The sequence below is a fragment of the Rhinolophus ferrumequinum genome, chromosome 16 (genome assembly GCF_004115265.2).
Source record: "Rhinolophus ferrumequinum isolate MPI-CBG mRhiFer1 chromosome 16, mRhiFer1_v1.p, whole genome shotgun sequence".
Classification (NCBI taxonomy): domain Eukaryota; kingdom Metazoa; phylum Chordata; class Mammalia; order Chiroptera; family Rhinolophidae; genus Rhinolophus; species Rhinolophus ferrumequinum.
In genome coordinates, this window is record NC_046299.1 from 48,775,298 (window position 1) to 48,801,677 (window position 26,380).

Sequence of the window (26,380 nt, forward strand, 5' to 3'; positions counted from 1 at the left end):
TCATTTCTGCAGATTAGCAAAGAATCCTTAGGTTAGAATTCTGTTAGGGAGAAAATGTGTGTATGGCTGATTGCACCCCCACGCGCTCTACCCGGCAGTTCTAAGATAAACCCGGGGCATGTGAGTTGAGAAGGACATCATCTCTTTATGCATTTGAGCACTTTGCTCCCGTGACGTCTGTGCTTCTGCTAGGGAAGAGAAGAGGGTAGAAGGAAGCGCCACCACCCGTCGGACTTCCCGTCATTCCCTATGGTGGGATTTTGGGGGGAGCTGCCGTCCCCTAGTGGGCGCTGGTCTTCGGTCTCAGTTGGGTCCAGACATGGGTGCCAGGCAGACCCTGGTGGAAGCCTGACGCTGGCTACTTTCAAGTCTGCATGCTGATTGTTGGGGCAGCTGCCAGTTGGGGCTCTGTGAGGGGTGCTCCGTGGCTCACCAGCTGCTGCTGCTGTACCTCTGCACCCACAGCCTGGCTCTGTCCTTGGCTGGCCCAGAAGGGGTTGTCAGCACCGGAGCAGCCTCCCGCCCCCTCCCAGCTTTCCGCTCCCTGAGAGACTCACACATGTAGTTAGCCTCGCTGTTCCACTCCATTTGGTGGACAGCAGCCCCTCGGTGGGTTGTAGGCTGGTTACTTTCCGGAGCTGAACGGCATGGAGAGATGGAAGCGGTGAGAACAGGGGAATGCATTCTTTGATAACCTGTGTGCAAGGACTCGCCCATAGGTACCTGGGCTGTAGGAGCAGGGACCCAGCCAATGCAGTGCTCCTCAAAGTTCACTGTGCCTAAGAAGCACCGGGGGTCATGTTCAAATGCAGATTCTGACGTGAGAGGTGGGCCTGAGACTCTGCATTTCTAATGAGCTCCCAGGCGATGGTGACGTTGCTGATCCAAGGTCCTAGAGCACGTCTCCCCGACTTACCCCGGAGGAGGGCCCAGACCCTACAGGGCAGACAGACGATTCCAGTGGCAATTGGAAAGGTACACAGGATGGGAGGGTGAGCGGCCTGACCTACGTGACATCTCTGAAGGGCTCTTCAGATATGAGGAAAGATGCGAGCCTTCATCAGAGTGGCTGAGTTTGGGACCAGGCCCCTTCCAACTTGCCTTTGTGGAGAGAGCTCAGCGTTGGAATGAGGCGGGCCAGGATTTGAATCCCGGCTCCGCAGCTCATTAGTTGCACGGCTTGGTCGGGTCATTTTGCCTCTGTCTGCCTCAGTTTCTTTATCTGTAAAGTAGGGGTAAGAATGCCGACCCCGTAAGGCCATGGTGAGGATGAAATGCAATGACCTATGTCAGGTACCTGGCCCGGTACCTGTGAACATAGTGGGCCTTTAGTGAGCCTTTGCTTCTCTTAACACTGCATGCTTGTCTCTCCCGGCAGGTGGATGAGATTTACCACGACGAGTCCCTGGGGACCCACATCAACATTGCCCTGGTCCGCTTAATCATGGTGGGCTATCGACAGGTAAGCGCCCCTTGTTAGCAGGCGGGGTTGGGAGGGAGAAGGGGTCTGGGGCCAGCATACTGGAGCCAGCTGCGGTGTCGGGGAGGAGGACAGCATCCAGAATCAGAACCCTGAGACCTGAGGCATTTGGGGATGGTAAGCGGGGACTTCTGGGTTCTCTCCCATCTGATACACAGAGGGCCCTGCACCCTAACCACTGGAGACCCCTCTCCTCAGGAATCGACAGGGAAGGGGGCTTAGAGAGGGGCAGCGACCAACACAAGTCCATCTGTGCTTGGGCCCTGGGGCCCTGGGCTCTGCCATCTTAGACCAGTCACTTATTCTCCCAGGATGGGGCTAACGAAAGAACTTTCCTCCAGGGACTATTGTGAAGAGTAACTAAGACAACACTTGTAGTACAGAGGAAATTCTCAGAACCACACCTACCTTGTGGATTAGTGGAGAGATTAGAGGTAGTGTGTGTTGAGTTTTCAGCGGACAGGTGTTGCTTGACACGTGAACATTCCATAAAACAGAAGGGCTGTGTGCGAGCAGCAGCTAGAGTCAGTGACCTTGGGATAGCTGGTGACCTTGGGACCCGCACTCCCGTCCCCTGGGCCTCTGTGTTCTCCGCTGCCAGTGGGAGGGGAGCGCCGGGTGCCCGCTGTGGGCTGGCGGCTCCGACCAACCGCTCTGCTGTTGCTGCTCTCCGGTCCCGCAGTCCCTGAGCCTGATTGAGCGTGGGAACCCCTCTCGCAGCCTGGAGCAGGTGTGCCGCTGGGCACACTCTCAGCAGCGCCAGGACCCCAGCCATGCGGAGCACCACGACCACGTCGTCTTCCTCACCCGGCAGGACTTTGGGCCCTCAGGTATGCAAGGTACTGTACTTGCCGTGGCCCGATGTATAGCTGCAGGGCAGAGGCTGAGGCTCAGGACTGGGGCTCTGGGGCCACCCCAGGGAGGCTGGAGGGGCCAGGGTCCCTGTTGGCAAAGAGGTCCACGGGACTTTCGAGATAGGACCTGGCTGGACAGGTGGTCAGCTTTGCAAAGATTTCTTGGGGAGCAGGAGAAGTGAAGGGGTCTCCACTCTGGTCCCTGCCTTCTTGGCTGGGTCTGCAGGTGACTCTCTGCTTGCTGTCATAGAGCCCAGCTGCTTGAAGACCTTCAGTGATCTTCAAGGTGCTTCTTCCTTCACAGTATTCGCCTGTCCTCACCACAAGCCATGGGGCACCTAGGGGAGCTCATGCGGACTTTGTGAAGTCCGCGTTCTACCCACAGTTCCACGCTTCTCTAGCCCAGTGAGCCAACTCACTTCTCCCGGGGTTCTCTGGCCTGTCGAATGGGGAACATGATAGTACTTGCCTTTCTCCATTACAGGGCTGCTAAAAAGGCCAAGGGGCTACATGAAATGTTTGTGCAGAGTATGACTGTAAACGCTCTGCAAACACATGGAGCTTTGACTGCCCCCATTTTTCCATATGGAAAAACTGAGGCACAGAGTGGTGAAGAGGCTTGCCCATGTCCCACAGCAGAGAGGAGACAGATCTGAATCTCAGACTGGATCTCCACGCTTTGAGTTGAGGGCTTTCTAGTTTCTTCTGGTTTGATGTCGGAAGTGAGTCAGCCAGCTAGGCCTCTACCCAAATGGCTCTTTGTGTGAATCCCTGAAGACCCAAATGTGGGCTTGTACACATATATGTGGTACATGTACACACACATGTATAAACACTTACACAAACAAGGCAGACACACATGTGTGCACATGCAGACACACATATACACAGATACGTGCATACTCATACACATACACACATGTACACACTGCCCTATGTGTACACTCAGACACACACACTACACATACAGACACGTACACAGACACAGACACACGTATTCACACGTACCTCTGTGTACGTGCACCCCTTACAGAGCCCATCGCAGACCTCCAGGACTGTAGAGGTCCCTCTCATCGTCCCCCAAAACCATCTCAAATAAAAGAGCACGTCAGCCGTTCTGAGGACCTTGCTGTCTGGTCTTCTACAGGCAGGGAGCCCTCTCCTGACACTCCTTCATTATATTTAGAAGCCTTTCCCAGCCCGGTTTGTCCCCCCAGCCCACAACTGGGGCCTGAGGGAGGCGTGGAAGCAGGCCCCTGAGAATGCAGGCCTCACCCACAGTAGCTGCTTAGTGAATGCTGGCCTGGCGGTTGCTGGTCCATGCCAGCCCTGCTGCACTGTCCATGGCTCCCCAGGCCCGCACGGCCATGTCTACACCTCTGCCTTCTCCCCTACCTCTGGAGATTTGTCTCACCTGTCCTCCAGGCCCAGCTCTGTGCTCCCTGTAAGTCATTCCCTGGTCCTCCCAACCCCTTCAGCCGAAACCACTCTCTTCTTTCAGATCATCCCTGCATTCCCCTCTGTGCTCCTTGGACTCTGGCCTGCAGGCCACACCTCAGCTAACCTCCTAACCCCAAGTCTCCCTGCTAAGCCATCTTCTCCTTAATGTGTGGGTGTGTGGCAGGGAGGGGTCAGGGTTTGGACCCGATTCTTCGATTCTCCCCATCGTCTCTAACACAGCGCCACCCCTACCTCCGTATAAATAAACGTTTGTCTGTTGACTGACCCACTGACTGGCTGGCTGGAGGGACGTGGTATGGAAGTGCAGTATGCGCAGGCTCGGGGTCTGTCTGGAAACCCACTGCCTGGTTTAGAGGAGAGGCCGACAGGTGCAGGGAGGCTGCAGGCCAAGAGGGAAGCCATACGGCTTTAGGATGTAGGGCAGCTTGGCCCAGGTTGCTGCCCTGCAGGGATCCATCTTCCTGCAGGGATCCTCCAGCAGTGACCAGGTCAGGATGTCTCTGGGCGGCGGCCGCTGGGCACAGACCTCTCTGTGTCATGTCTACCTGTGCATGACTTCTCTTTGCCTTCTCTCCCTCTCTCCACAGGGTATGCGCCTGTCACTGGCATGTGCCACCCCCTGAGAAGCTGTGCCCTCAACCACGAGGATGGCTTCTCCTCGGCCTTTGTGGTGGCCCACGAGACTGGTCACGTGTAAGTGGCACTGAAAGAGTGGGCTGTGCCGTGAGCTCTGAGGCAGTCTGTGGGTGTGGGGGTCTTTGTTCTCCCGGATCAGGCTCCAGTCGCAGTGTCTCAGGAGATGCCAGAGGAGCTGCCCACATGGTGAGGCCCTGCCCTGACAGGGAGGGAGCCCAGGGGCTAGACGTCAATTCTGGGGCTGCTTTGGGCCCAGCCCCCAGATCCCAGGGCCAAGGAGGACCAAATGTGACCCTGCCTTTCAGCAGTTCAGTGGCGTGTCCCATCATAGACAGTGGTCGGCTGTCTGGGTGGTCTCTATCCCTCCGTCCTGTCCTACTCGGGGAGCTTCTGAGATTTGTTCCAGCACACACTGGAGCAGCAGTGTGAGCTCATCATAAACAGGCGTACTTAGACTCAGGCCACCCGCCAGGCTGGCGGCTGGCTGGCTTGATCTTCGGGCCTAGATTTTGTTTAGAGCATACTCATTCGTTCATTCTACCAGTATTTCTTGAGCACCTACCATGCACCATGCCCAGTTCTAGGAATGGGACTGCGGTGGAGAACAGGACAGAGAATCACACGCAAAGCTACACGCTGGGAGAGAGCCAAAAAGCCTCCATTCGATGTGTCAGATGGTGATGCACACACGCCACCGTCATACCTCCCGCCTTGTCTTCCATAGGGACAGAGCTAAGGGACACGCTTTCCAGCCCACACACAGAATGAGGGCGGGTCTCTGTAGTGTGAGGGACATGGGAAGGAGCACAGTGGGCCGGTCCCTGAGGATGGGTCCCTGTGTCCCTCTCCGCATCAGCTCTGTCAGCACAAGAGGCCCGTGTGGATTTCATCCCAGCTCTGCCCCTTGCTGGGCAGGTGACACTTCCTCTCCGGCTCTTGGTTTCCTCATCTGCAACATGAAAGCTGATATCAGGGCCCCCTCTGAGGTCCCTTCCTGCCCTCCACCTTCGGGTCCCTTACTACTTGGAGTCAGGAGTCTGCCATCCTGTTTGTGGGGGACAGGGGATGTCTACTCTTCACTGAGCTGAGGCCCCTCTCTGTGGAGAGACAAGGTCAAGCTTAGCGGCCCATGTGTCTGTCTAGTTGCAGCCACCTGGAAGCATTGAAGCATTTAGAACCTCTGGGCTTTGGCATTAAATATTAAGTATAAACAGCAAACTTTAAAATTTAAACTCACAATAGGGTAGGTGCATACCACATGCACAGCTCTGTGCTAAGTGCCGTGGGGTCTTGGAGAAGCTTCAGAGGCTGGCTCAGTAAATGAGGTTGAACTGAGCTGAATGACACCTGGCCTTCCACTGGGAGGCCTTGTGTCTGGTGGGAAGACAGCTCCTGGTATACGAGTTGCTAATGGTGGTAGAGGTGGCTCCGGCTATGGGAGGTCAGCCCATGCGCCGGGCGGCCAGGAAGGGTGTCCTGGGGCAGGAATGGGGCTTGAGCTGGCCTTGGAAGCTGTGAGGCTGTGGGTGGGGTTTGAGGAGCTCAGTTCAACCTCATTTACTGAGCCAGCCTCTGAAGCTTCTCCAAGACCCCACGGGACTTAGCACAGAGCTTTGCATGTGGTATGCACCTACCCTATTGTGAGTTTAAATTTTCAAGTTTGCTGTTTATACTTAATATTTAATGCCAAAGCCCAGAGGTTCTAAATGCTTCAATGCTTCAATGTTGGAGGAGGTGCAGGGCCTCTGGGAGTGGAGAAGAGCAGGGGCAAAGGCGTTTAGGGGAGAATGAGTCTGGCCCTATTGAGGGGCAGAGTGGGGCTTAGCTTTCATCCAAAGGGGTGGTCCTCCGCATGGCGTGGTGGGGAAACTGTGGCCAGAAAGCAGTCGGAACCGTGGGCAGGGCAGGGTCTCCCATTGCTGGCCCACCTGCCTGTCCTCCCAGGGGTGGGCTCCCTGGGCATGACTCAGCGCTCTCCTCTGCCCTCCCCCTGCCCTCCAGGCTTGGCATGGAGCATGACGGTCAGGGGAACAGCTGTGCAGATGAGACCAGCCTGGGCAGCGTCATGGCACCCCTGGTGCAGGCTGCCTTCCACCGCTTCCACTGGTCCCGCTGCAGCAAGCTGGAGCTCAGCCGCTACCTGCCGTAGGTCACCTCCGACTCCGCGTCCCAGGATGGGGGAGCATGTGGCCTGCCATTCCATCTCCCCTAAGTATCTCCACTCCCGACACCGTCCTGCTGCTGACCCATGCTCAATTCCAAGCTTTGCTGGTTAGCAACTGGGCCTCCGTGTCCCTGGAGGCCCAGGGCAAGTTTTAGGCTGGAGAACATAAGGCACACCCAATGCGCACAGATATAGGCAGGGATACTGTCACTAATCTCACATGGCAGCTGGCCATGGCCCAGCATCTGGTGTCCTGAATGGCAGGCTGACCTTTCTTCTACCCTCAGTCCAGTGAGCCCTCAAATTGTCCACGAACCAACCTTTAATCTTGGCCATAGCGTGTCCCTCTAACATGGACAAAACTGGCCCCGTAAGATAGCTACAAGCTGAGCTGCTAACCCCAGCCCTGGATGCCCTTTCCCTGGGGGCCTCTAGACATGGTCATTGGGGGATGTGAAGTCCTGTGTCACGGGGGCTCAGGGCAGCACCCTCCCTGAAGGACAGCCTAGGGCAGCTGGGTGGATTCCTGCAGGCCTTCCTTGCTCATTAACCCTTGGGAATTCCAGCCTCAGCCTGGCTCACCTCTTGTCTCCACTGGCAGCTCCTATGACTGCCTCCTCGATGACCCCTTCGCGCCCGCCTGGCCCCAGCCCCCGGAGCTGCCCGGCATCGATTACTCAATGGATGAGCAGTGCCGCTTTGACTTTGGCACTGGGTACCACACCTGCTCTGCGGTGAGTTCCCGCTGGTCTCTGCCAGCCAGGGGACCAGGTCCATGTCCTTCTGTGACCCAGGCTGGGCCTTCTGCCCAGCCAGGCTGGTGGTCAGGAGATGGGCCCATAGGCTCGGTGCCATTATGGGGACGCAGGGTGACCAGGGCCCAGGCACTGCCACTTTCTGCTACCTACCTGCCCTGCCGAGTCCCACCGATGGGGGCAGGCACGTGCAGTGGCTGGAGAATGTTTTAGCCCTGGGAAAGATGGGAACAGCTGCTAACCAGGGCCCAGGCAGAGGCTCAGGAAAGGGTCATTCCAGAGCAGGGGGCTTTCTGAAGGGGCAGGCTTTGGTGACTTGAGTGCTTCAAACCCCCCATCCAGGAATGCAGCTCCCCCCACAACCCAGCTCTGCAGGACCAGGAAGCCCTGTGCATAGTCATCTTCCCCACTTCTCAGGCCACAATAGGACACGTGGCCTGCTTTGGAGGGTGGAGAAACAGCCTGGGATATGGGATTTCAATGCCCAAATACTGTATTTGTAAGGATAGTTGTCTAGATGCCAGGGGATGATAGGAAAGAAAAGCAAATTAGGGCTTCCCGGACAATCTGTAACAGTTACGCACTTTTGGCATGTCTGGGTGAGATTAGAGGGACATGGGAGTCCTGACCTCGTCTGGGTGCTGCGGGGTCTGGCCTGGACCAGCAACCGCCTCGATGCCCGCCACGTGCACAGGGCTTAGGGGCGTCAGTGGACGCCGCCTCCATAGAGTCCCCAACCCTAGTCCCCGCTCAGTGACAAAGTGGCTTCTGCAAAGGCAGGGAGGGAGGCCTGGAAAAGGAGACTAGGGGAGTGTGGGCTATGGCTGGCCCCTTTTCCGTGGTGCCTTGTTGGAGAGAGGAGGGGTCGCTGCAGGCCATGGCACTTGGGTTAGGATCAAGCTTGAGGGTGTGTGGGGCTCTGGCTGGATGCCCACCTCCCCGCCTCCCTTGCAGTGTTTGGGGCCCAGCTTCCATCACTCCCTCCTCTCTCTCTCTCACTGCTCTTTGCCCCCTGGACCCCATGTCAGAGCTGGAGAACTAGTCCAGCCTGGTGACTCCATTCCCCTTGCCATGCAGTTCACGACCTTTGAGCCCTGCAAGCAGCTATGGTGCAGCCACCCTGACAATCCATACTTCTGCAAGACCAAGAAGGGGCCCCCGCTGGACGGGACTGAGTGTGCACCAGGCAAGGTACCTGCGGGACTGGCATCTACAGCAGGAGTGACCCGCCTGGGTGTAGGTTCCAGGGGAACCCCTGCCTCCCCACCAAGTGTGTAATGAATGTGTGTGTGTGTGTGGGGGGGCTGCTAAAGGACAGGTGTGAGCCCCGTGTGCATGGAGGCCTCACATGGACTCACACACATTCACACCTTTTCTTCTCTCCTACACCATAGCCTTTGCTTCTGTAGTTTTCAGAGTTTGGCATCACCTCATATGCTTACCCCCATTTCACAGATGAGGAGAATGAGGCCTAAGCAGGCTAAGGAACTTGTGGAGGGCACACAGACAGTGAGTAGCAGAGAAGGGATAAAGAGAGGACTCCATGTGTCCTGCCTACTACCCGCCCCCCATATGCTGTTTCTCCCACACACATGTTCACCCCTCACACCACCCCCCAAACTTGACTTTTCACATGTCTTCCTGGTGTGTGTTTGCTCCCTCGTGCATGTGTGGCGGCAGGGATTCCTTTTCAGGAGGAACTCATGGTCAGGGGTGAGAGCCCTGAGCTGGGGACTGAAACCCACCTCTGTTCTGTCGCTGGCCCTGCTCCGATCACTGTGTGGTGACCTTGGGCCATTCATTGACCTTCTCTAGCCCTGCTGACCCCTGACCAAGTGTCCTTCCCATCACTCATGTGGTTCTGAAGTTACTGAGTCACGTCAAAGCAAATGAGAGAGCTCGGAGGAGGCAGGGTGTTCAGAGAGGCTGATGATTACGCAGTCTCCGCCGTGAGCCCAGCAGCAGCGGACCTGCCCCCACAGCCTGTCCTCTGGCCTCCCTAGGCTCCTCCCACTCACAGTGGTGAACAGTCCGTCCTTCACAGAGAGGTGGGGCTGCCCATGGCCTATATCGGCCGACTGGGCTCCAACCTTGGCCGGCTACTATTGTGGAGACTCAATATGCCGACTCCATATGTATCAAAGTTCCAGGCCCTCTCCTGTCACAAGTTCACATAACAGTTCAGAAGAGGCTCTCAATTCTGGCTGCATGTTGGAACCATCTGGGGAGCTTCAAAAGTCCCCACCCCCAGAACAGGGAGTGACTGCACGTAGAGATGAGCTCTGTCTTTGGGATGATAGAAATGTTCTAAAATTGAATCGTGGTGATGGTTGTACAACGCTATAAACTTACGAAAAAAACAACAGCATTGAATTATATGTATACGCTTGAAATGAGCGAATTTTATGGTATGTAAAGTATATGTCTCATTATAGCTTCTTTAGAAAATCCCTTCCCCTAGAGATGCTGAGTCAGTTGGTCTGGGGTGGAGCCAAGGCATCTGGAGTTCTAGAAGTTCCCCAGGTGACACCAAGGCTGACGACCTCTGCATTATCTCTCTAAAAAGACCCGAAGAGCCATGCTGTGTTTCTTTCCTGTTGCCCTATAGGAAAAAGAAAGGGAGTTAACTGTAGCTGAACTCTCCTTGGTCCCTGGCCCTATGCTAAGGCTTTTGTAAGTGTTACTGCCTTCAGTTCTTAGAAGAGTCCCATTTAGCAGGTGAGTAAACCGAGGCTCAGCAAAGTTAAGTTATGCCAAAGCCACACACAGCGAGTGATGACTGAGCTGGGATTCAAACCCAGGCCTCTCGGACTCCGTGCCTGGATAGGCCTCCCCATGGGGCTGGCTTGTCTCCCATGAACACATCTGCTTGTGGCCCCCAGATGGTAATTTCAAGGTATAGAGCCAAGATTGACTCTAGATAGCGTGGGAAGATTGTTCCTCTCTTCCCTATCAGCGCTTTATTTCTCCCAGGGTGGGGAACAAATAATTACACAGTTATCACCATCATTGGTAATACTCTCTGGCATTTCCGGAGGGCTGCGTGGGCCAGGCCTTATCTCACTGAATGCTCCTGGCAGCCCTCTGCTATTATCCACGTTGTACAGTTGGGGAATAGCCTCACCGAGGGGAGCTCTCTGCTGAAGGTCACTCAGTTCATGGCGACGGTGGGGTTATGTGTAACCCGAGGCTTGTGACCCTTTCTTTGGGTTCATCTGTGGTGCCTACCCGCTGTGTCATTGCCTCGTTAGGCACCCTGCGTGCTAGGCAGCAGTGGCTCCAGGGTGACCTCACATCCTCTGTTCCATCCCAGTGGTGCTTCAAAGGTCACTGCATCTGGAAGTCACCGGAGCAGACTTACGGTCAGGACGGAGGCTGGAGCTCGTGGACAAACTTCGGGTCATGTTCACGGTCGTGCGGGGGTGGGGTGCGATCCCGTAGCAGATACTGTGACAATCCCTTGTGAGTATGCTTGGCTGGGGCGGGTAGGGCAGGGGGCCCCCCTCCTTAGGTCTCAAGGACTTGAATGGGAAGGCCCTGGGGGGCAGGGCACAAGAGAGAGGGACCTTTGCAGGTGGCTGCATTCTAATGCCTGAGGACCCAAAATTGTGAGGGGTGGGACACAGATCATTCCTCCCTGGGTCTGACATCTCCCATTGGGTCTGACATCGGCGAATGGGTTTGAACCAGTGGTTTTCAAACTTGTGTGCCGAAGTTTTCCCAGAGAGTCTGGGGGGCCCAAGACTCTGCCAGTGTAACAGGCCCTTTTGTGACCCTGATCCTCTGGCTCACCTTTGAGGAAACACTGGTCTAAACTGCTTAGCAGCCATGTCTTGAGAGAATAAATTCCCCAAGTTTGTTCTCTACCACGTGAAGCAAACCTTTCTTTAGTTTTTCTTAACTTATCTCTTTCTAATATCAAATCCCCCCATTCACCCTCCCACCCAACTTTCAGTATTCTGGGGGAGCATTCTATTTTCCCCTTTTTAATCCCTTCTGTAGGGACCCCTCCCATGGTTTTGGAGCTTCTGCGTGTCGCTCTGCGTTGACTCTATCTCCCAAGCTGAAGCAGCGTGCTTAGAACAGGCTCGTGAGAGATGGGGCCTGGCCAGGGCCAGCATGGAGGCCTGCCGGCTCCAGGAACCAGGGGTTCTGAACCTCCAAGGGGCAGGGGCTGGCCCACCCCTATGCACTGAGATCGGGGGAGGACTGCAGGACGAGGGAGTCCTAGCATCGCAGTGGCTCAGTAGTGGTCATCCCCCTTCTAGCATCCTCAGGACCAGTTCTTCATACTCTGTTGTTTACCTCCAGGGACGGGAAGCTCACTACCTTCTGCTCCTATGTCGGATGACTATACGGGCCTTTCACACATCTGAGCCAAAATGAAGTGCCTTGTAACTTCCACTTGTTAGGGGTGTGAAAGGTGGGGTTAGAGAAACTCATTAACACCCACTCTGAACAAACCCCCTTCCACTCATGATAGATGATTATCCCCTTGATCAAAGCTACCACTTAATGAATTTCTCTGCAATAATAACTTTTTATTTTGTGAGACTTAAATGAAATAATATGTGTACTCTCAGCACTATGCCCGGCCCAGGTGAAGCACTAATAAGTGACAGCTGCTGTTATATTTATTATGGTGTATCAAGCACTTTCTCTGTGCCAAGGGGGATGCTAAGTAAGCACTTTCCTGCACAAACCCATTAATTCTCGCAGTACCTCTGGGCAGAGTACCTCCTGCACTTGGATACATAGTATCAACAATCTTCCCTAATCCTCTGAATTTCATGGAGAAGAGAATACAGGTTGCTTTAAAATACCGTTTCTTACTTATTGTTCACAGACACACCAGGAAGTAGGTAAAATAAGAGGCATTATGTTCCTTCCTTTAAAGGGGAAATTAAAGCATAACAAGACTAAGTGACTTACTCAAGATTGCAGTCAGGACTTGGGGTTAGATTTCACCAGACCTTCTGATTTCAAATCCAGGTCTCCTCTACCACCCCTTTGTCTGTTACGATATTAAATGGAGGTGGATGCAAATAGGAATAGTTGAGTCATTTATTGAATGCCTGTGGTCTGTCAGGCCCTGTGTAACAATTGAAAGAATATAGAATGAAGATGAATAAGACTGACTTCTCTTCAGCCCAGTTGGGATAGTTAGTCATTCCCATCTTCCCCGTCTCTTGCCCAGCCCTTGTTACCCTTCTCCTCCTCTTCCTACACACACACACACACACACACACACACACACACACACACACACAGTGGAATAGGTGACATACGTCTGAAGGGTGGAGCCGGAGGGATTCAGCAGGCTCTGAGCTCAGCCGCCCCCACAGTTGGGGTCCCTCTCTAGTTTATAAGTTAGTGGTATCCTAACCGGCGGAGCTGCCCCTGTTGGCCGTGTGGGAAGCCTGGCCCTCCCCGCCTTCCCAGCCAGTAAAGTCACCGAGTTGCCCTTTGCTTGCCCCAGCCCAGCCTACGGAGGCCGCCTGTGCTCAGGACCCATGTTCCAGTACCAGGTCTGCAACAGCGAGGAGTGTCCAGGGCCCTACGAGGACTTCCGGGCCCAGCAGTGTGCCAAGCGCAACTCCTACTACATCCATCAGAACACCAAGCACAGCTGGATGCCCTACGAGCCTGATGACGGTGGGTAGGCCCTGCTCTTCCTCCGGCCCCACGTGTCCTTGGGCATCTGCTAGGCAGGGCCTCCCATGTCTGGGCCCACCAGTGAAGGTGGAGGGACAGTGAGGGCATTGGGACATTGCAGTTGTCTGTGCAAGCCTTTCCATTGTGTGCCTGAGGTGTCCTCATCAAAGCCAGCCCTGGTTTCTATACTTACGATGACTGTTTCTGGAGATGCAGGGACATGTCTTGAGCAAGGGCATTTCACCCAGAGGTTCTGTGAGACCAGCGGCCGTGCTGGCTACCGCGTTTCGCCAAAAATAAGACCTAACCGGAAAATAAGCCCTAGCATGATTTTTCAGGATGACATACCCTGAACATAAGCCCTAATGCGTCTTTTGGAGCAAAAAATAATATAAGACCCGGTCTTATTTTCGGGGAAATACGGTAGGGCTTATTTTATATTATGAGCATCCTGAAAAACCATGCTAGGTCTTATTTTCGGGGAAACACGGTATTGGGGTTGGTGCCTTTCACACATGTCCTTACCTGTCCAGGAAGGCACTGTATACAGGTGTGGTCACCCCTCACTTTGCAAAACCAGTGTCCTGAAAAGCTCGGTCCTGTCACATGCCATGGTTGTAGATTTTATGATTGTGCTACCATTTCAGCAATTAATGAAAGTAATATGAAAGGTGGGCAGATGGGAGCCTACGGGACCCCCTTCAGGCTTCTCTGGGAGAGACGCAGGTCTTGGGACCAAGCCACACAGGGGACCAAGCCAGTGCCAGTGCCAGTGCCTGTCTGTTGTGGCCATTTCCAGTGACGGCTCTTGTAGTGGCAGAGAGAAGCCAGCGAAGGGCAGGGATTCACAGTGCCTTCGACCCCTAGGGCTGAAAGGGCCTTGACAGCCCTCTGAGCCCACCTCCCCCTGCTGGTCTCTTCGTGGTCCTTCTACAAATGGATGCTCACCCTACCACACAACCAGGGCCAATTAGAACCGCTTTTCCTCTCCTAAGCCCTGGTCACCTGTTTTTAGCGCTGGTTGCAGAGGATCAATTGTAGGACCCTCAGCTCTTCAGCTCATGTTTAGAATGTCAGTCTTTGAGTTAGAAGGGACCTCCAAGTCCTGTCCATTGCCGGCCAGTGCACAAGCCCCTCTGGAACACGCTTACAGGGAGCCTCTTCCCTCTGCTTGGATTCCTTTTGCTCTGGGGAGCTTACCACTCCCTCACCACTGCGGGCTGGCTTCCGTGGCTGCCCCAGGACCCGCCTGCCCCGGGGCCTGCCCCGGTGGTCAGGGTCCATCTTTGGATGGTTGGAGCCCAACCCCTCGGTCCAGGCCCAGGTCCCACCAGGAATCTGGCTCCCGCGTGTGAAATCCACAGAGGTATGGGATGTTGTGGCTCCGGACTCAAGTCCTGAGTGCTGGGGAAGGATGTCACTAGGTATTGTGGGGAGCCCAAGGCCCGGGACAGGAGTCAGACCAGGACAGTTTCCTTAGAAATTTGGCTGAGGGAGTGGCTCGCAGATCCATTCAGAACCCAGACAAGCCACCGCAGCGTGGGACGAGGGTGGGGGTGTGTGTGTGTGGGGGTGACTGTGAGGGGTGGTGAGGCTGATGGAGTGGCTGGACTTTGGGTTTTCCCAGGACTTTTAGACAAATTCCAGGAAGTTAGCTAAGCCCCAACCTCCCTTTTCCTAAGAAACTCAGTGAGGGTTAATACATGTTCTCTGACACCTCCTTTTGAGGACATCAATAACCAAGACAAAGAAGAGAACATTTAATTGTCAGACCTAGAAAGGACCCCCTTCCCTCCCTGACTGCTGCTCTATTTTACAGACCCAAACACAGACCACTGTTCTGCCTGCCTTTCAAGCAGCCTTCTAATGTTTATATGCATGTTAAGATACACCCTCATCCGTGTGACTGGTGACATGTACATAGAGAGCAGGACTCAAGCCAGACTGCCTGGGTTAGAACACTGCCTCTTCTACTTCCTATGTGGCTGTGTGGCCTTGAGCAAATTCCTTAACCTCTCTGGTCCTCAGTTCTCTCCTCTGTAGTGTTAGAAACAGCTCCCTTGGGGCTATTGAGAGTTGTAAATGAGTTAATTCACGAAAAGCACTTAAAGTTATACATGCAGAGTGTGTAAAGGTTTTGGAAGCATCTGGCACATAGTAAACGTTCACTGAATGTTGGCTCACGATTATTGTTATTATTATTATTTTATCACTTGATTTTTTTCTCAACAACCTGATGTGGCACTTCACTGAGCAAGGATAATAAAAAGGGAACTGAGGCCTGGAAAGGTCAGATGATGTGCCCAAGGTCACATGGCTAATAAATGACAAAACAGGAATTTTAAGCCCCAGCCCCAGTGCCCCCTGCGCTGCACAGAGCTGGCCCCTGAAGCTTCCTGCTTGGGCCATGTGCTGATGTCCTGGGCCAGCTCACTTTCTCCTAGCCCAGCTGGGGGCTCAGATGGTCCTTCTCCCTACAGACGCGCAGAAGTGTGAGCTGATTTGCCAGTCGGAGGACACAGGGGACGTGGTCTTCATGAACCAGGTGGTACACGATGGGACACGGTGCAGCTACCGGGACCCCTACAGCGTCTGTGCCCGTGGCGAGTGTGTGGTAGGTGCCTCCCTCCAGACCCCCACCCTCTGCCAGCCCCGGGAACCTGGAGGGCTACACTGCCTGCCCCTTATGAAGACAAGCATTGCCTCACTGTCCCCACCCGTGACACCCCTCAGCATATCCCTGGGATGCTGGAAAGGGGTCATTGCTCAGCCCTATTCACGAGGAGAGGAGTGGGCCAGTGTTAAGACCTTTCCCATGTCGCATGCGTATTTGTGGCAGAGCCCATCCAGGAAGGCCTCTCGGTCCAGGGTCCTCTTGTTCTGGGGCCTGGGGATCAGGGAGGGAGCCACAGGCTGCTGACCCCAGGGTGGCGATACGGGCATGGGAGCCTCCTCCCACTGACCCCACCTTTGGCCTCAGCCCGTTGGCTGTGACAAGGAGGTGGGTTCCATGAAGGCAGATGACAAGTGCGGGGTCTGTGGCGGCGACAACTCCCACTGCAGGACTGTGAAGGGGACGCTGGGCAAGGCCTCTAAGCAAGCAGGTGAGCAGGCTGGGGTGGAGGGGGTGACGGGGAGTGACTGGGGTTGTGGCCCAGCCAGGGTTCCTAGAGCTGGAGCCATCCCTCAGGTGGGCACCCGCTCCTTGAGCTGGGCCACAGTGCACAGTGGGGAGAAGGGGCCTTAGAGCCTGTCTCCAGACCTTCCCTGGCTGCCCAGGGCTGGTGAGTCAGGATGCTGTACCTGGTCACCTCATTTTCTAGGTGATCTGCTGCCTGTCTTTGGGATCAGCAGCTCAGAAGCATTTTCCTACTAGGTGATGTATTGTGTCAGGAGCTCAGCCATCTCTTGGGCTCTGGGGCTATTGGTGGGACTGAGGGTTCATACACGTCTAAATGTATGGCCCAGACTGAACTGGCGATGTGCTTTTCTTTTCTCCTCTCACACTTAACAAAACAAAACAAAACAAAACCTGTGGTACCTCCTGCTTTGAAACTCCCGGTACCTTTGAGTTCCTTGACTTCCCTTCCCACCTTCAATCTGGCCAAAGTTGCTGTTGAAAAGGCCAGATATCAGTCCTTTACACTTCAGTATACACTAGATTCGTTTCTCCTCTGGGGATGTTCCAGCTTTGCCTCACCTCTCCTTGTTGTGGGGAGATTGGAGGCTCTGAGAGAGGTTTGTTTCCATGTCTTGGGTTGGCAGGGCCATGGCGGCCCAGGGCAGCCATGTTAGATATTCATGGCCTGTTTCACCTAAATCCCTGCAATGGCTTAAGGTGTGAGAAGAAAGTAGGGAGGGAAAAATCAGGAGAGAAGAGGAGAGTTAAGCAAGTGGGAAATAATAGCAACCAACACACACAGAGAGCCCCTTAGAATTCACAGAGCATTTTTAGTGACAGCAGCTCATTTGATCCTCTCAGCACTGTGTGGGGAAGGGCCCACACCGGTTTTACAGATCAGGAAACTGAGGTTCCTGGGTACCTGCAAGGCTAGAGGGGACTGGGGGATGCTGGGCAGTGGGGTCGCCAGTTCACAATGCTCACGGCTTTTCTGGATCCTCTGTGGCAGGAGCTCTCAAGCTGGTACAGATCCCAGCAGGTGCCAGGCACATCCAGATTGAGGAGATGGAGAAGGCCTCCCACCACATTGGTGAGTGCCAGGGTGCTGCTGGGGGAGGGGCAGGCAGGCCCCAGGCCCTGCCTCCAGGTGTGAGTGAGCTGGGAGAGCAGGGGAGAGGGTTCTAATGCAGGGGGAGTTTCATAAATTTGAATCATGGCAGAGAAGCCCTTTTTATTGTATTTTTCTGTGGTTCAGCAGTTTGGACTGGGCTCAGCTGATTTGGACTGGGACTGCTTCTCCCTGATTTCCTGGACTCACTCATGCAAGTGCAGTCAGCTGATGGGTCTGTAGTGACCTGGTTGGTACTGGCTGGTCTGTGGGGGTTACGGGGGTGACAGGGCCAGTCCCCAGCAGGCTAGCCCAGGGTTATGTATGTGACGTCTGTCACATGGTCCTCAGGAGTGGTGAGAGCGGGCAAGCCCAGCGTTCAAGCACTTTTCAAGTCTCTGCTTGCATCAAGCTTTTTAAGGTCCAACTGGCCCTAACACGTCTTGTGGCCAAACCCAGACTCATGGGGGTAAAAACAGACCATGTCTTGATGGGAAACGTGGTAGAGTCACAGTGCAGTGGGGCGTGGGTACAGGAATAGGAGAAATTGGTAGCCATTTTTGCATCCTACCACGTGGGCGCTTAAATCATTCTCATTATAAAGACAGACACACAGGCACTAATTAGATGCCTACCCTTAATACTTATAACAGATATACAACTGTATAGCCCAGACAGATGAAAAATTAGGACCCCCAAATAAATCAATAAAAGTCAAATGAAGAACATTAATGTAATGGGAGAGATGTGTTTTGTTGGTTCGTTTGCTTTGTGTTGTTTTTTGCTGAAACTAAATTGACAGTCAAAAAATGAGCATGTCCAGAACAGGCAAATCCATAGAGACAGAAAATAGATTAGTGGTTGTCAGGGCCTGGGGGGTGCGGCGGGAGTGGGGAGTGACTGCTAATGGGTCTCAGATTTCTTTGGGGGATGATGAAAGTGTTCTGGAATTAGACAGTGGGGATGATTGCACAACTTTGTGAATACACTAAAACTCACTGAAGCGCACACTTTGAAAGGGTGGATTGTACGGTGTGTGAATTGTATCTGAATTTAAAGCACATAAACATGGTTTGGAGCAGAGTCCTGGCAGACAGGAGAGCAGCAGGTTGGAGCCTGCACTTTGGGCAACGGCTGGGTTCTCTCATACTTGTCTGTGTTCAGACCCCTTACAGAGGACACAGAGGCTACAATGTCACCCAGCCTTGGCATGTCACCGAGGCCCCTCCTACCTGTTCTGCCCACTGATCAATAACTGCTTGGCATAAACATGAACACAAAATATATCATCTCTGGGCAGGTTCATATATTACAAGAATGCTGATATTTATATTGTTAGATTATCCTCAAAATAGTACAAACTTTTTTTTTAAGTCTCCTGGAGCACTTGTCCTCCCTTGGAAAATAGATCTATATTAGCACAGCTAATTGATCTGGTAGGCACCTGAGAGGGTGTAGTCTAAGCAGACACGGGGCACAAGAGGAAACTGAGGCCCAAAGTAGATGGGGGGACCCTCTGTGTGCCCCGATTCACCTATGGGGTGAGCCAGTCTGGGCCCAGGTTTTCTGTCTCTTGCCCTCTCATGCCTTTCTGCATGAGTTTGGAGGGCTTTGGCTTGGGCAACTCCCTGCCTCCTAGTCAATCTGGCTCTGGGGATTGTACTAGAACAGGGGCCAGGGAGAGGTGGGGGCAGGGAGAGAAGCGTCATTTATTCCAGAAGACGATGGAGCTCACAGGCTATTAGTGCACCCCTGTGGGTGATTCCATAATATCAGCAGCCCCGTGGGCCTCGGCTGGCCCCTGCCATTTCCCTGTCACCAGAAGTCTAGGCCTGGAACTTCGGCAAGTAGGGAGTGATTCACGTAGCTTCTGTGGAGGTCGGGCATTGGCTCCTAGCACTTGGGGTGGACTCAGTGTGGGCACACTCGCCTGTGTGTTTCCTGGGTGAGTTCCCTGAAGGGTTGGAGCTCTGCAGGAACTGGGGCAGGGAAGGTAGTGGAACCTGACATTTGCACAGGTTGTATGATTATACATGTGTCAGGTACATACAGGACCTCAGTAAAAATGTGCGAATTATGTATGTATGAGTGTGTGCGTGTATGCACATGTGCCCGTGTGTGTGTGTGTGTGTGTGTGTGTGTGTGTGAGCACGTACACGCGTTCTGGGCAAGCCCAGGACAGGTGGCAGTCTTGGTAATGAAGGCCAAAGCCCTATCCAAACTCATTTGGGGACATCGGCTCTTTAAAAGGAAGAGAAGTCACACTATTCATGTCTGCCGTGTGTTGGGCCTTGAGCTGGCACTTTTTGTACATTATCTCATTGAAGCCTCACGACGACCCATGAAGGCTCCTGTTATATCCCATTTTGTAGCTGGGGAAAGAAGCGCTGAGAGGTTAGGATAGTTGCCTATGGTACAGAGTGGGTCAGTGGTAGTGCCAGGACTCAGAGCGAGGCCTGGATCGTAGAGTCCATGTGGTGTCCAGCCCGCCACCCCTTGGAATGAGGGGTGGACAGCAGGGGGTGGGGATGATGGCTGCTGTGAGGTATGGGAGCAGACAAGGGTGATGGGAAGATTTGAGGCTGGGCCCAGCCTGAGGAGCTGCTTGGCTGTAGCCTAGAGGGTCTGGCAACTTTGAGGGTTGAGAGACATCAGAGACTAGGGGTCCGCTCTCCTCTTCCCACTCAGCAGAGACGTTGGTTCTCCAGAGAACTGGGCCACCAGCCCACTGTGTGTCCAGGACAAACCCCTGCCCCTCTTAGAGCCCCTCATTCCTCATCTGAATTAATAATAGCACCGACTTCAGGATGTGTGTCAGGATTCTACTGAGGCAGTTAGCAAAGTGACCAATCCATGCTTAGTGCTCTGGATATTGGCTCCTGTATTGCAGTTACGCTGATGGTTTTAACTGCACCAGGAAGGGCCTCCCCAGGGCTTTGGAGTCTTGCCCACCCCACCTGGCTGAGGGGCTCAGGTCCCAGGCTGCAACCCTTCCCCAACCCCTGCTGCTTCCAGGGCAGCCGAGGTTGCAACTCAGGACTTGGCCAGGTGTCTGCACCTACAAAACTCCCACCTGACATCTTTTAGCTACTCACTAACTGGGACCGTTAAGGGGTAGAGATTTACAGATGTTGAACAAACTCCCACTTCATGCCAGGCTCTGTGCTGGGCCAAGGACACTGAGAAGATGATGAGTTGACAGGCTGTGGGAGAGACGAGACTTGTATAATTGGTACAGTGCTAAGAGTCAGACACTTTTCTGATGATAGTAATAGTGCCTACCATTTATTAAGTACCTACTGCATACTATGTTCTCTGCCTAGTTTTTTACACGTATGAACTCTTTTAAATGTCCCAAGAGCACTTAGGGGGGTGCTTAGGGGAGTACCGTGATTATCCTTATCTAGGTACAGTTATTCCCATTTTACAGATGGTGAAACTGAGGCAACATAGGGAGGCTAAGGATCTTCCCCATGATCAAGATCTCACTTCAGCACCTGTACACTGAACTTCTATGCTCTACTATAGAAGTTTTAGGGAGGGTAAATCCCTGAAGACTGGGCAATCAAAAAGGGCTTCTGGAGGAGGGGAGAATTATGCTGAGCCTTAATTATGGTTGGATAGTAGGCAGGAAGAAGGGAAAACAGTGAGGGTAGGAGGAATGGTATGAGGCAGGGTCCAGAGGCAGGGATGCTGTATGGGGCATGTGGTGACCCATCTGACTGGAGAGAGTTTCAGGTGGGAAGGAGTGACAGGTAGATAGGGGACCCCATGGAGCCCACTGGGAAGGCCTTGAAATCCTCGAGGAAATCTGGCTCGTGCTCCTGTGGAGCAGACCAGAAATCTGTGTGCCCCTCTCTCCCTGGCCAGCTGTGAAGAACCAGGTCACAGACAGCTTCATCCTCAACCCCAAGGGCAAGGAAGCTACAAGCCGGACCTTCACGGCAATGGGCCTGGAGTGGGAGTATGCAGTACAGGATGCCAAGGAAAGCCTCAAGACCAGTGGGCCCCTGCCCGAAGCCATTGCCGTCCTGGTGAGTCCCCAGCCTGCACCGTGGCTCCTGCTCATGCCCCTGCTGCCCCAGCCTGGTCACCCTAGCTCACCGACTCTGCTGCCAAGCCAGCACAAGCCTGATGGAAATTCTCCTGTTCCACTGTCTTCAGAAGCCCGGGCAAAGCCAATGTGTCCTTGTCCCAGGCTAGCTCCTCATCTGTGCTTTACAGGCTGGCAGGATGGCACATGAGGAAGGAAAAAGAAAGTTGTCTCGCTGTCAGGCTAGAGACGCCACACACAGGGAGTCTGTTCTCCTTAATGTAGGGTCAGGAAGGAGCGGGAGGGACCGGCACTCGTTCCCTCTGTTGTCCTGGCATCATCCAGAATCAGCATTGCCAAAAGTCAGTGGGCAACAGACCCCAGGGTGTCGCCTGGCACTGCTGGCTTCCTGAGAGGGGTACAGGGCCACTGTCCTGGCTGGGGTCCACCGCTGCCCAGCCCCTCTTTGTAGACCGTAGGCCAAGGCTTCTGGAGCAGGGATTGTTAACCCAGGAAAGCAGACCAGAAGAGGCTCTGTCTTCAGTGCCCTTGGCGCCGGTTGGTGGCAGGAGACATTGGACAGGCTTTGCTCCTGAGGCTACCCTCTCTAATTAGGGAGATTCTGGAGGGCAGGGTCTAAGGCCTGTTGGTGCCAGCATATTACTTCAATCCAACCTGTATTTTCTATGCACCTATGGTTACTGACCACCCATACATCGATGGCCAATTGATTTTCAACACGGCTACCAAGACCATTCAATGGGAAAAATATGATCTCTTAAACTAATGGTGCTGGGACAAAGGGATCTCCACATGTAAAGGAGTGGAGTTGGACCCTTACCTGACATCGTACACAAAAATTAGCTCAAAGTAGATCAAAGACCTAAGTACAAGAGCTTAAACCATAGAACTCTGAGAGAAAACAGGGATAAATCTCATGACATGGAATTCTTAGATATGACACCAAAAGCATGAGCAACAAAAGAAAAAATAGATAAATTGGTCTTCAGGGAAATTGAAAACTTTTATACATCGAAGGACATTGTCAAGAGAGTGAGAAGACACCCTATACAGAATGGGAGAAAAGATTTGTAATCATATCTGGTAAAAGTCTAATATCCAGTCTATTGTTCTAGAGTCAGGCAGTGTGGATACTCTGGTGAGCTGGACAGACCAACAGACGTTGTTCCTGCCCATGTTAGAGCTTCGGTCTGTGGGAAGGGAAAGCACACAGGCTGTGCTTGGGCCTGGCACACAGTAGGTGCTTTGCCTGAGTTTGCCTCGTGGCTGCTGGTCTGAAAGACCTCCCTAGGTCACACTTGATGCTGTCCTTCTCCTGGCGTTCACCGGTTCTGCTTCTGACCCCACATCCTTCCCTTTGACCCGCCACCCCGGCTCCCCGAAGCTGGCCTTGCTTCTCTGCTCCCCAGTCCTGTGCCATCTCCTCCATCTCCCCCCAGATGCTCCCGTCCGCTGAGGGAGGCCCCCGTGGCAGTCTGGCCTACAAGTACGTCATCCATGAGGACCTGCTGCCCCTTATCGGGAGCAACAACGTGCTTCTGGAGGAGACGGACACCTACGAGTGGGCGCTCAAGAGCTGGGCCCCCTGCACCAAGGCCTGCGGAGGAGGTACTAGCCCACCCGGGCCCGGCTGCCCCAACATGCAGCTGCCTTGTGGGGGCCACCCAGGGCCTCGCAGAAGGAGGAACAGGAGTGGCCAGAGGGCTGACATTGACTCCATTGGACGTGTCCCCAGCTCATGCCTCAGTTTCTTCTGGAAGATCTCTGGGGTGTGGAAGCCTGTCCGGGTAGGGCCTTTGGGGTGGAGCTGAAGTGCTAGAGCAATATCCAGGGCAGGGCCGGTTCACTATAAAAGCTCATCAGCTGTGCAGAGAGGCAGCCATCCAGAGCCTATCCCCACCCACACGACACCTGGGACAGATGAAATAGGCTGAACAGGAAGGCTTCCTCAGAAAGTGACTTGGGCAGGAGGGAGTGCAAAGGCACACGGGAGTGGCATCGGCCCTCCAGGCTCTCCAGAGCTTAGTGCCCCCCAGGCCCTGGGCAGGGCAGTGGGCGTTTGGCAGGACCAGGCCACAGCAGCCTGCCCTCTCCACAGGTATCCAGTTCACAAAATATGGCTGTCGGCGCCGACGAGACCACCACATGGTACAGCGGCACCTCTGTGATCACAAGAAGAGGCCCAAGCCCATCCGCCGGCGCTGCAACCAGCACCAGTGCCCCCAGCCAGAGTGAGTGCCTGGGGGAGGAAGAAGGAGCCTGATCCCATGCCCGGGGGGTTGCAGACTGGGTGTTGCAGACCTTCTGTCAGCCCTGGCCCCAGAGGAGGGCCTGCAGAGCCTGCTTCCTGCAGCCTGCAGTCTAGAGACACAGTCCCTGCAGGCAGGGCTCCCTGAGTAGAGGGTAGCCCATGCCAGGCTCTGCCCACAGCCAGGGCTGCCCTCCTGTCCATTCAGTTCCTCTGGGTTTCTGGATGAACTTCCTCTCCCAGAAGGAAGATCCTTCCTTTGTTCTTTCACTTCCGGCATTCTTTTACAGATGGGGAAACTATCTGGGGACACAGCTTTCCCTCAGTGATTTGTGGGATCCATGGAGGTGAAGCAGATTTCAGTGCTTCCAAGCTCTGGGCCCCAGGGCAGGACGCTGTCCACCAGCTCTTTCCAGCCTGATTGTCTGGGCCATGGACTCAGCCTGGCTTACTGGCGCCCAGCGATGGTCTAGCCCCTGATCGGAGTTCCCTGGCCTGAGGATACAGGCTCTTTTGAGCCCAGGGTCATATTCTTGGGGTTGTTTGCAGGGGGCTTTGGGGAGAGGAAAAAGCTGTGACTTGTGGAGGATTCAACAGGAGGCCTCTAAGCTCGTTCCTGAGCCCCAGGCAGGGTAACTGGCCAGTAGGAAACCTGAGAGAGCCAGATCCACCCTCCTGTCTGTCCAGGAGTCCTCCCAGGGCAGGGGTAGGGGGGAGGTCAGTGTTGACTGGCCTTGATGACCCCAGCAGCTCCTACTCCCTCATGCTGGGGGTGTTCCAGGCCCAGGACAGGAACTAATGACCAGCTCTAGAGTCCACCAAAGCCACCCGGTGCCCAGCTCAGGCCGTAATCCCCAGCCCCTCAGCCCTCCATGCTTCCCTTTTATGTCTTACTTACGCTGCTATTCGGGCCACTGCAAATGTCTATGATCAAAGAGCATGCAAGGCTAACAGGTCACTCACCCTGGCTTGTCTGTAAAATGGCCCAGTGAAGTTTGGGGGAGGTTTGGTTTTGTGTTTTAAAGGAAGAGGTTGGCTGAAAGAGCCCTGGTCTACCGCCAGCTTAGCTGATCAGCCCCGATGCAATGTAGATGCCGCCAGGGATAGTAAGGGTGCCTTCATTTATTACATGCCTACTTCATGCCATGTACTCTGCCAATTGCTTTATGTATATGAAGTCCTTTAATTGTCCCCAGATCTCCATGGCAGGGGGTTCTGTTATACAAGCTGTGGCTCTCATCTTTTTGTGCATTGCCATATCCCAGCACCTAGGACAGTGCCTGCGCACAGTAGACATTCAAATATATATTTATGAGGTGTAGAGAGACTCCTGAGTAAGGTTGAGGTAACTGAGGCTTCCAGGGTTTAAGAGCCAGCCCAAGGATATGCAGGGTGCCAGGATTTAAAAATGCATTAGACCCATTTTTCAGATGAGGAGACAGAGGAGACATTAAGTGACTTTCCCGAGGCCACACAGCCTGGCAGCTAGCTGCAGAGCCAGGTGGATGGTTGTCTTGGCCCCCAAGCATTCTGAAGCCCAAATCTATTCTCTGGCTCCTGCCTGCAGTGGTTCAGTGGGTGTGAGTGACCCTCGGAGAAAGTGTCCCCATGGTCCCACCTCCCCTCCACCTTCTGCCTTATCTTTCTTTAGGTGGGTGTTGGAGGAGTGGGGCACCTGCAGCCGGAGCTGTGGGAAACTGGGGGTGCAGACTCGGGGGGTACAATGCCTGCTGCCTCTCTCCAATGGTACCCACAAGACCATGCCAGCCAAAGCCTGTCCTGGGGATCGGCCTGAGGCCCGGCGGCCCTGCCTCCGAGTGCCCTGCCCAGCACAGTGGCGGACGGGAGCCTGGTCCCAGGTGAGCTGTCCTTAGAGGGTGGGAGGGGCTGGGCCAATGGGGTACCTACTCTGGGGCGTCAGGTAGAAGGTGGGTTTGGATGGGGAAACCGTAGAGAGATCTTCTGGTGCTCCCTGCAGGTAGTTATTGGCTGACTTTTTCTCCCCTTATCGGATCTGGTTTTTCTCAAAACTAAGTGGAACAACTCCCGTGGATGCTGGGCCATGGCTCTGGCTAGGCCTTTACATTCATTCACCGTTTGCCTTGACCTTCATGCAGTGCTAGGAGACATGGGCTAATATCTCCATGTTACAGATGAGCAAATTGAAGCACATTCTTGCAGTCACGATACAGTTACTGACTGCCAACTACATGCCAGGCACACTGAACTAGGAATGTCAGGAATCCAGCATCAGCCAGAGACAGAGCTGATTCTTGTGCTTGTAGAGCTTGTCGTCCAGTGAGAAAGACATAATGGACAAGTAAACCAGTAACAAAAGCACTTACAGGTTGCAGTTGGAGCTGTGTGGGAAGTGAATGGGTTAATGAATGGTGGGGGACCTCTCTGAGGAGGTGACCTTTGAGTTGAGACCTGAGGGATGGGCCACAGGAAGCCCCTGAGGCAGGAGCAACCTTGCTTTGTTTCAGAAGCCAAAAGGACAATGAGACGGGAGCTTAATGAAAGGGGCAGAGGCTGTGGAAGGGCATTGGAGAGGATGACAGGGCTTTACGAGGAGTTAGAACACGTTGTCAGAGCAATGGGAAACTACTGAAGGGTTTTAACATGGGTGTTAGAAGCTCTGATTTCAGGTTTAAAGGGTCATCTGGCAGCTCCCTAGGAAGTTCATTGTTGGGAGGCCAGTGTAGAAAAAGAAAAAGAAAAAGAAAAATAGTAAGAAGCCTATGGGGTTGTCCAGGTTCTTGTGGCTTAGCCCCGGAAGTGGCCACAGGGACAGTTTTTTTGGTTTTGTTTTGTTTTGTTTTATTAGTTTCAGGTGCACAAGAC

The 26,380-nt window shown here is 53.9% G+C and overlaps 1 protein-coding gene across 5 annotated transcripts in view; it reads left to right on the plus strand.

Annotated features, from left to right (window-relative positions):
- Positions 1–26,380, plus strand: part of ADAMTS14 (ADAM metallopeptidase with thrombospondin type 1 motif 14) — an 82,289-nt gene that overhangs the window by 49,365 nt on the left and 6,544 nt on the right. For 2 of the 5 annotated variants that reach the window (XM_033129721.1, XM_033129722.1), the window contains exons 5-19: positions 1,379–1,462; positions 2,163–2,319; positions 4,383–4,488; positions 6,433–6,576; positions 7,197–7,329; positions 8,428–8,541; positions 10,664–10,812; positions 12,830–13,005; positions 15,486–15,619; positions 15,986–16,109; positions 17,136–17,216; positions 21,105–21,268; positions 22,728–22,896; positions 23,387–23,519; positions 25,188–25,395. In XM_033129721.1, the coding sequence (XP_032985612.1) occupies positions 1,379–1,462; positions 2,163–2,319; positions 4,383–4,488; positions 6,433–6,576; positions 7,197–7,329; positions 8,428–8,541; positions 10,664–10,812; positions 12,830–13,005; positions 15,486–15,619; positions 15,986–16,109; positions 17,136–17,216; positions 21,105–21,268; positions 22,728–22,896; positions 23,387–23,519; positions 25,188–25,395 (2,076 nt within the window). The remainder of the gene's footprint in view (positions 1–1,378; positions 1,463–2,162; positions 2,320–4,382; positions 4,489–6,432; positions 6,577–7,196; positions 7,330–8,427; positions 8,542–10,663; positions 10,813–12,829; positions 13,006–15,485; positions 15,620–15,985; positions 16,110–17,135; positions 17,217–21,104; positions 21,269–22,727; positions 22,897–23,386; positions 23,520–25,187; positions 25,396–26,380) is intronic. The other 3 variants (XM_033129723.1, XM_033129724.1, XM_033129725.1) reach the window with 2 other exon arrangements.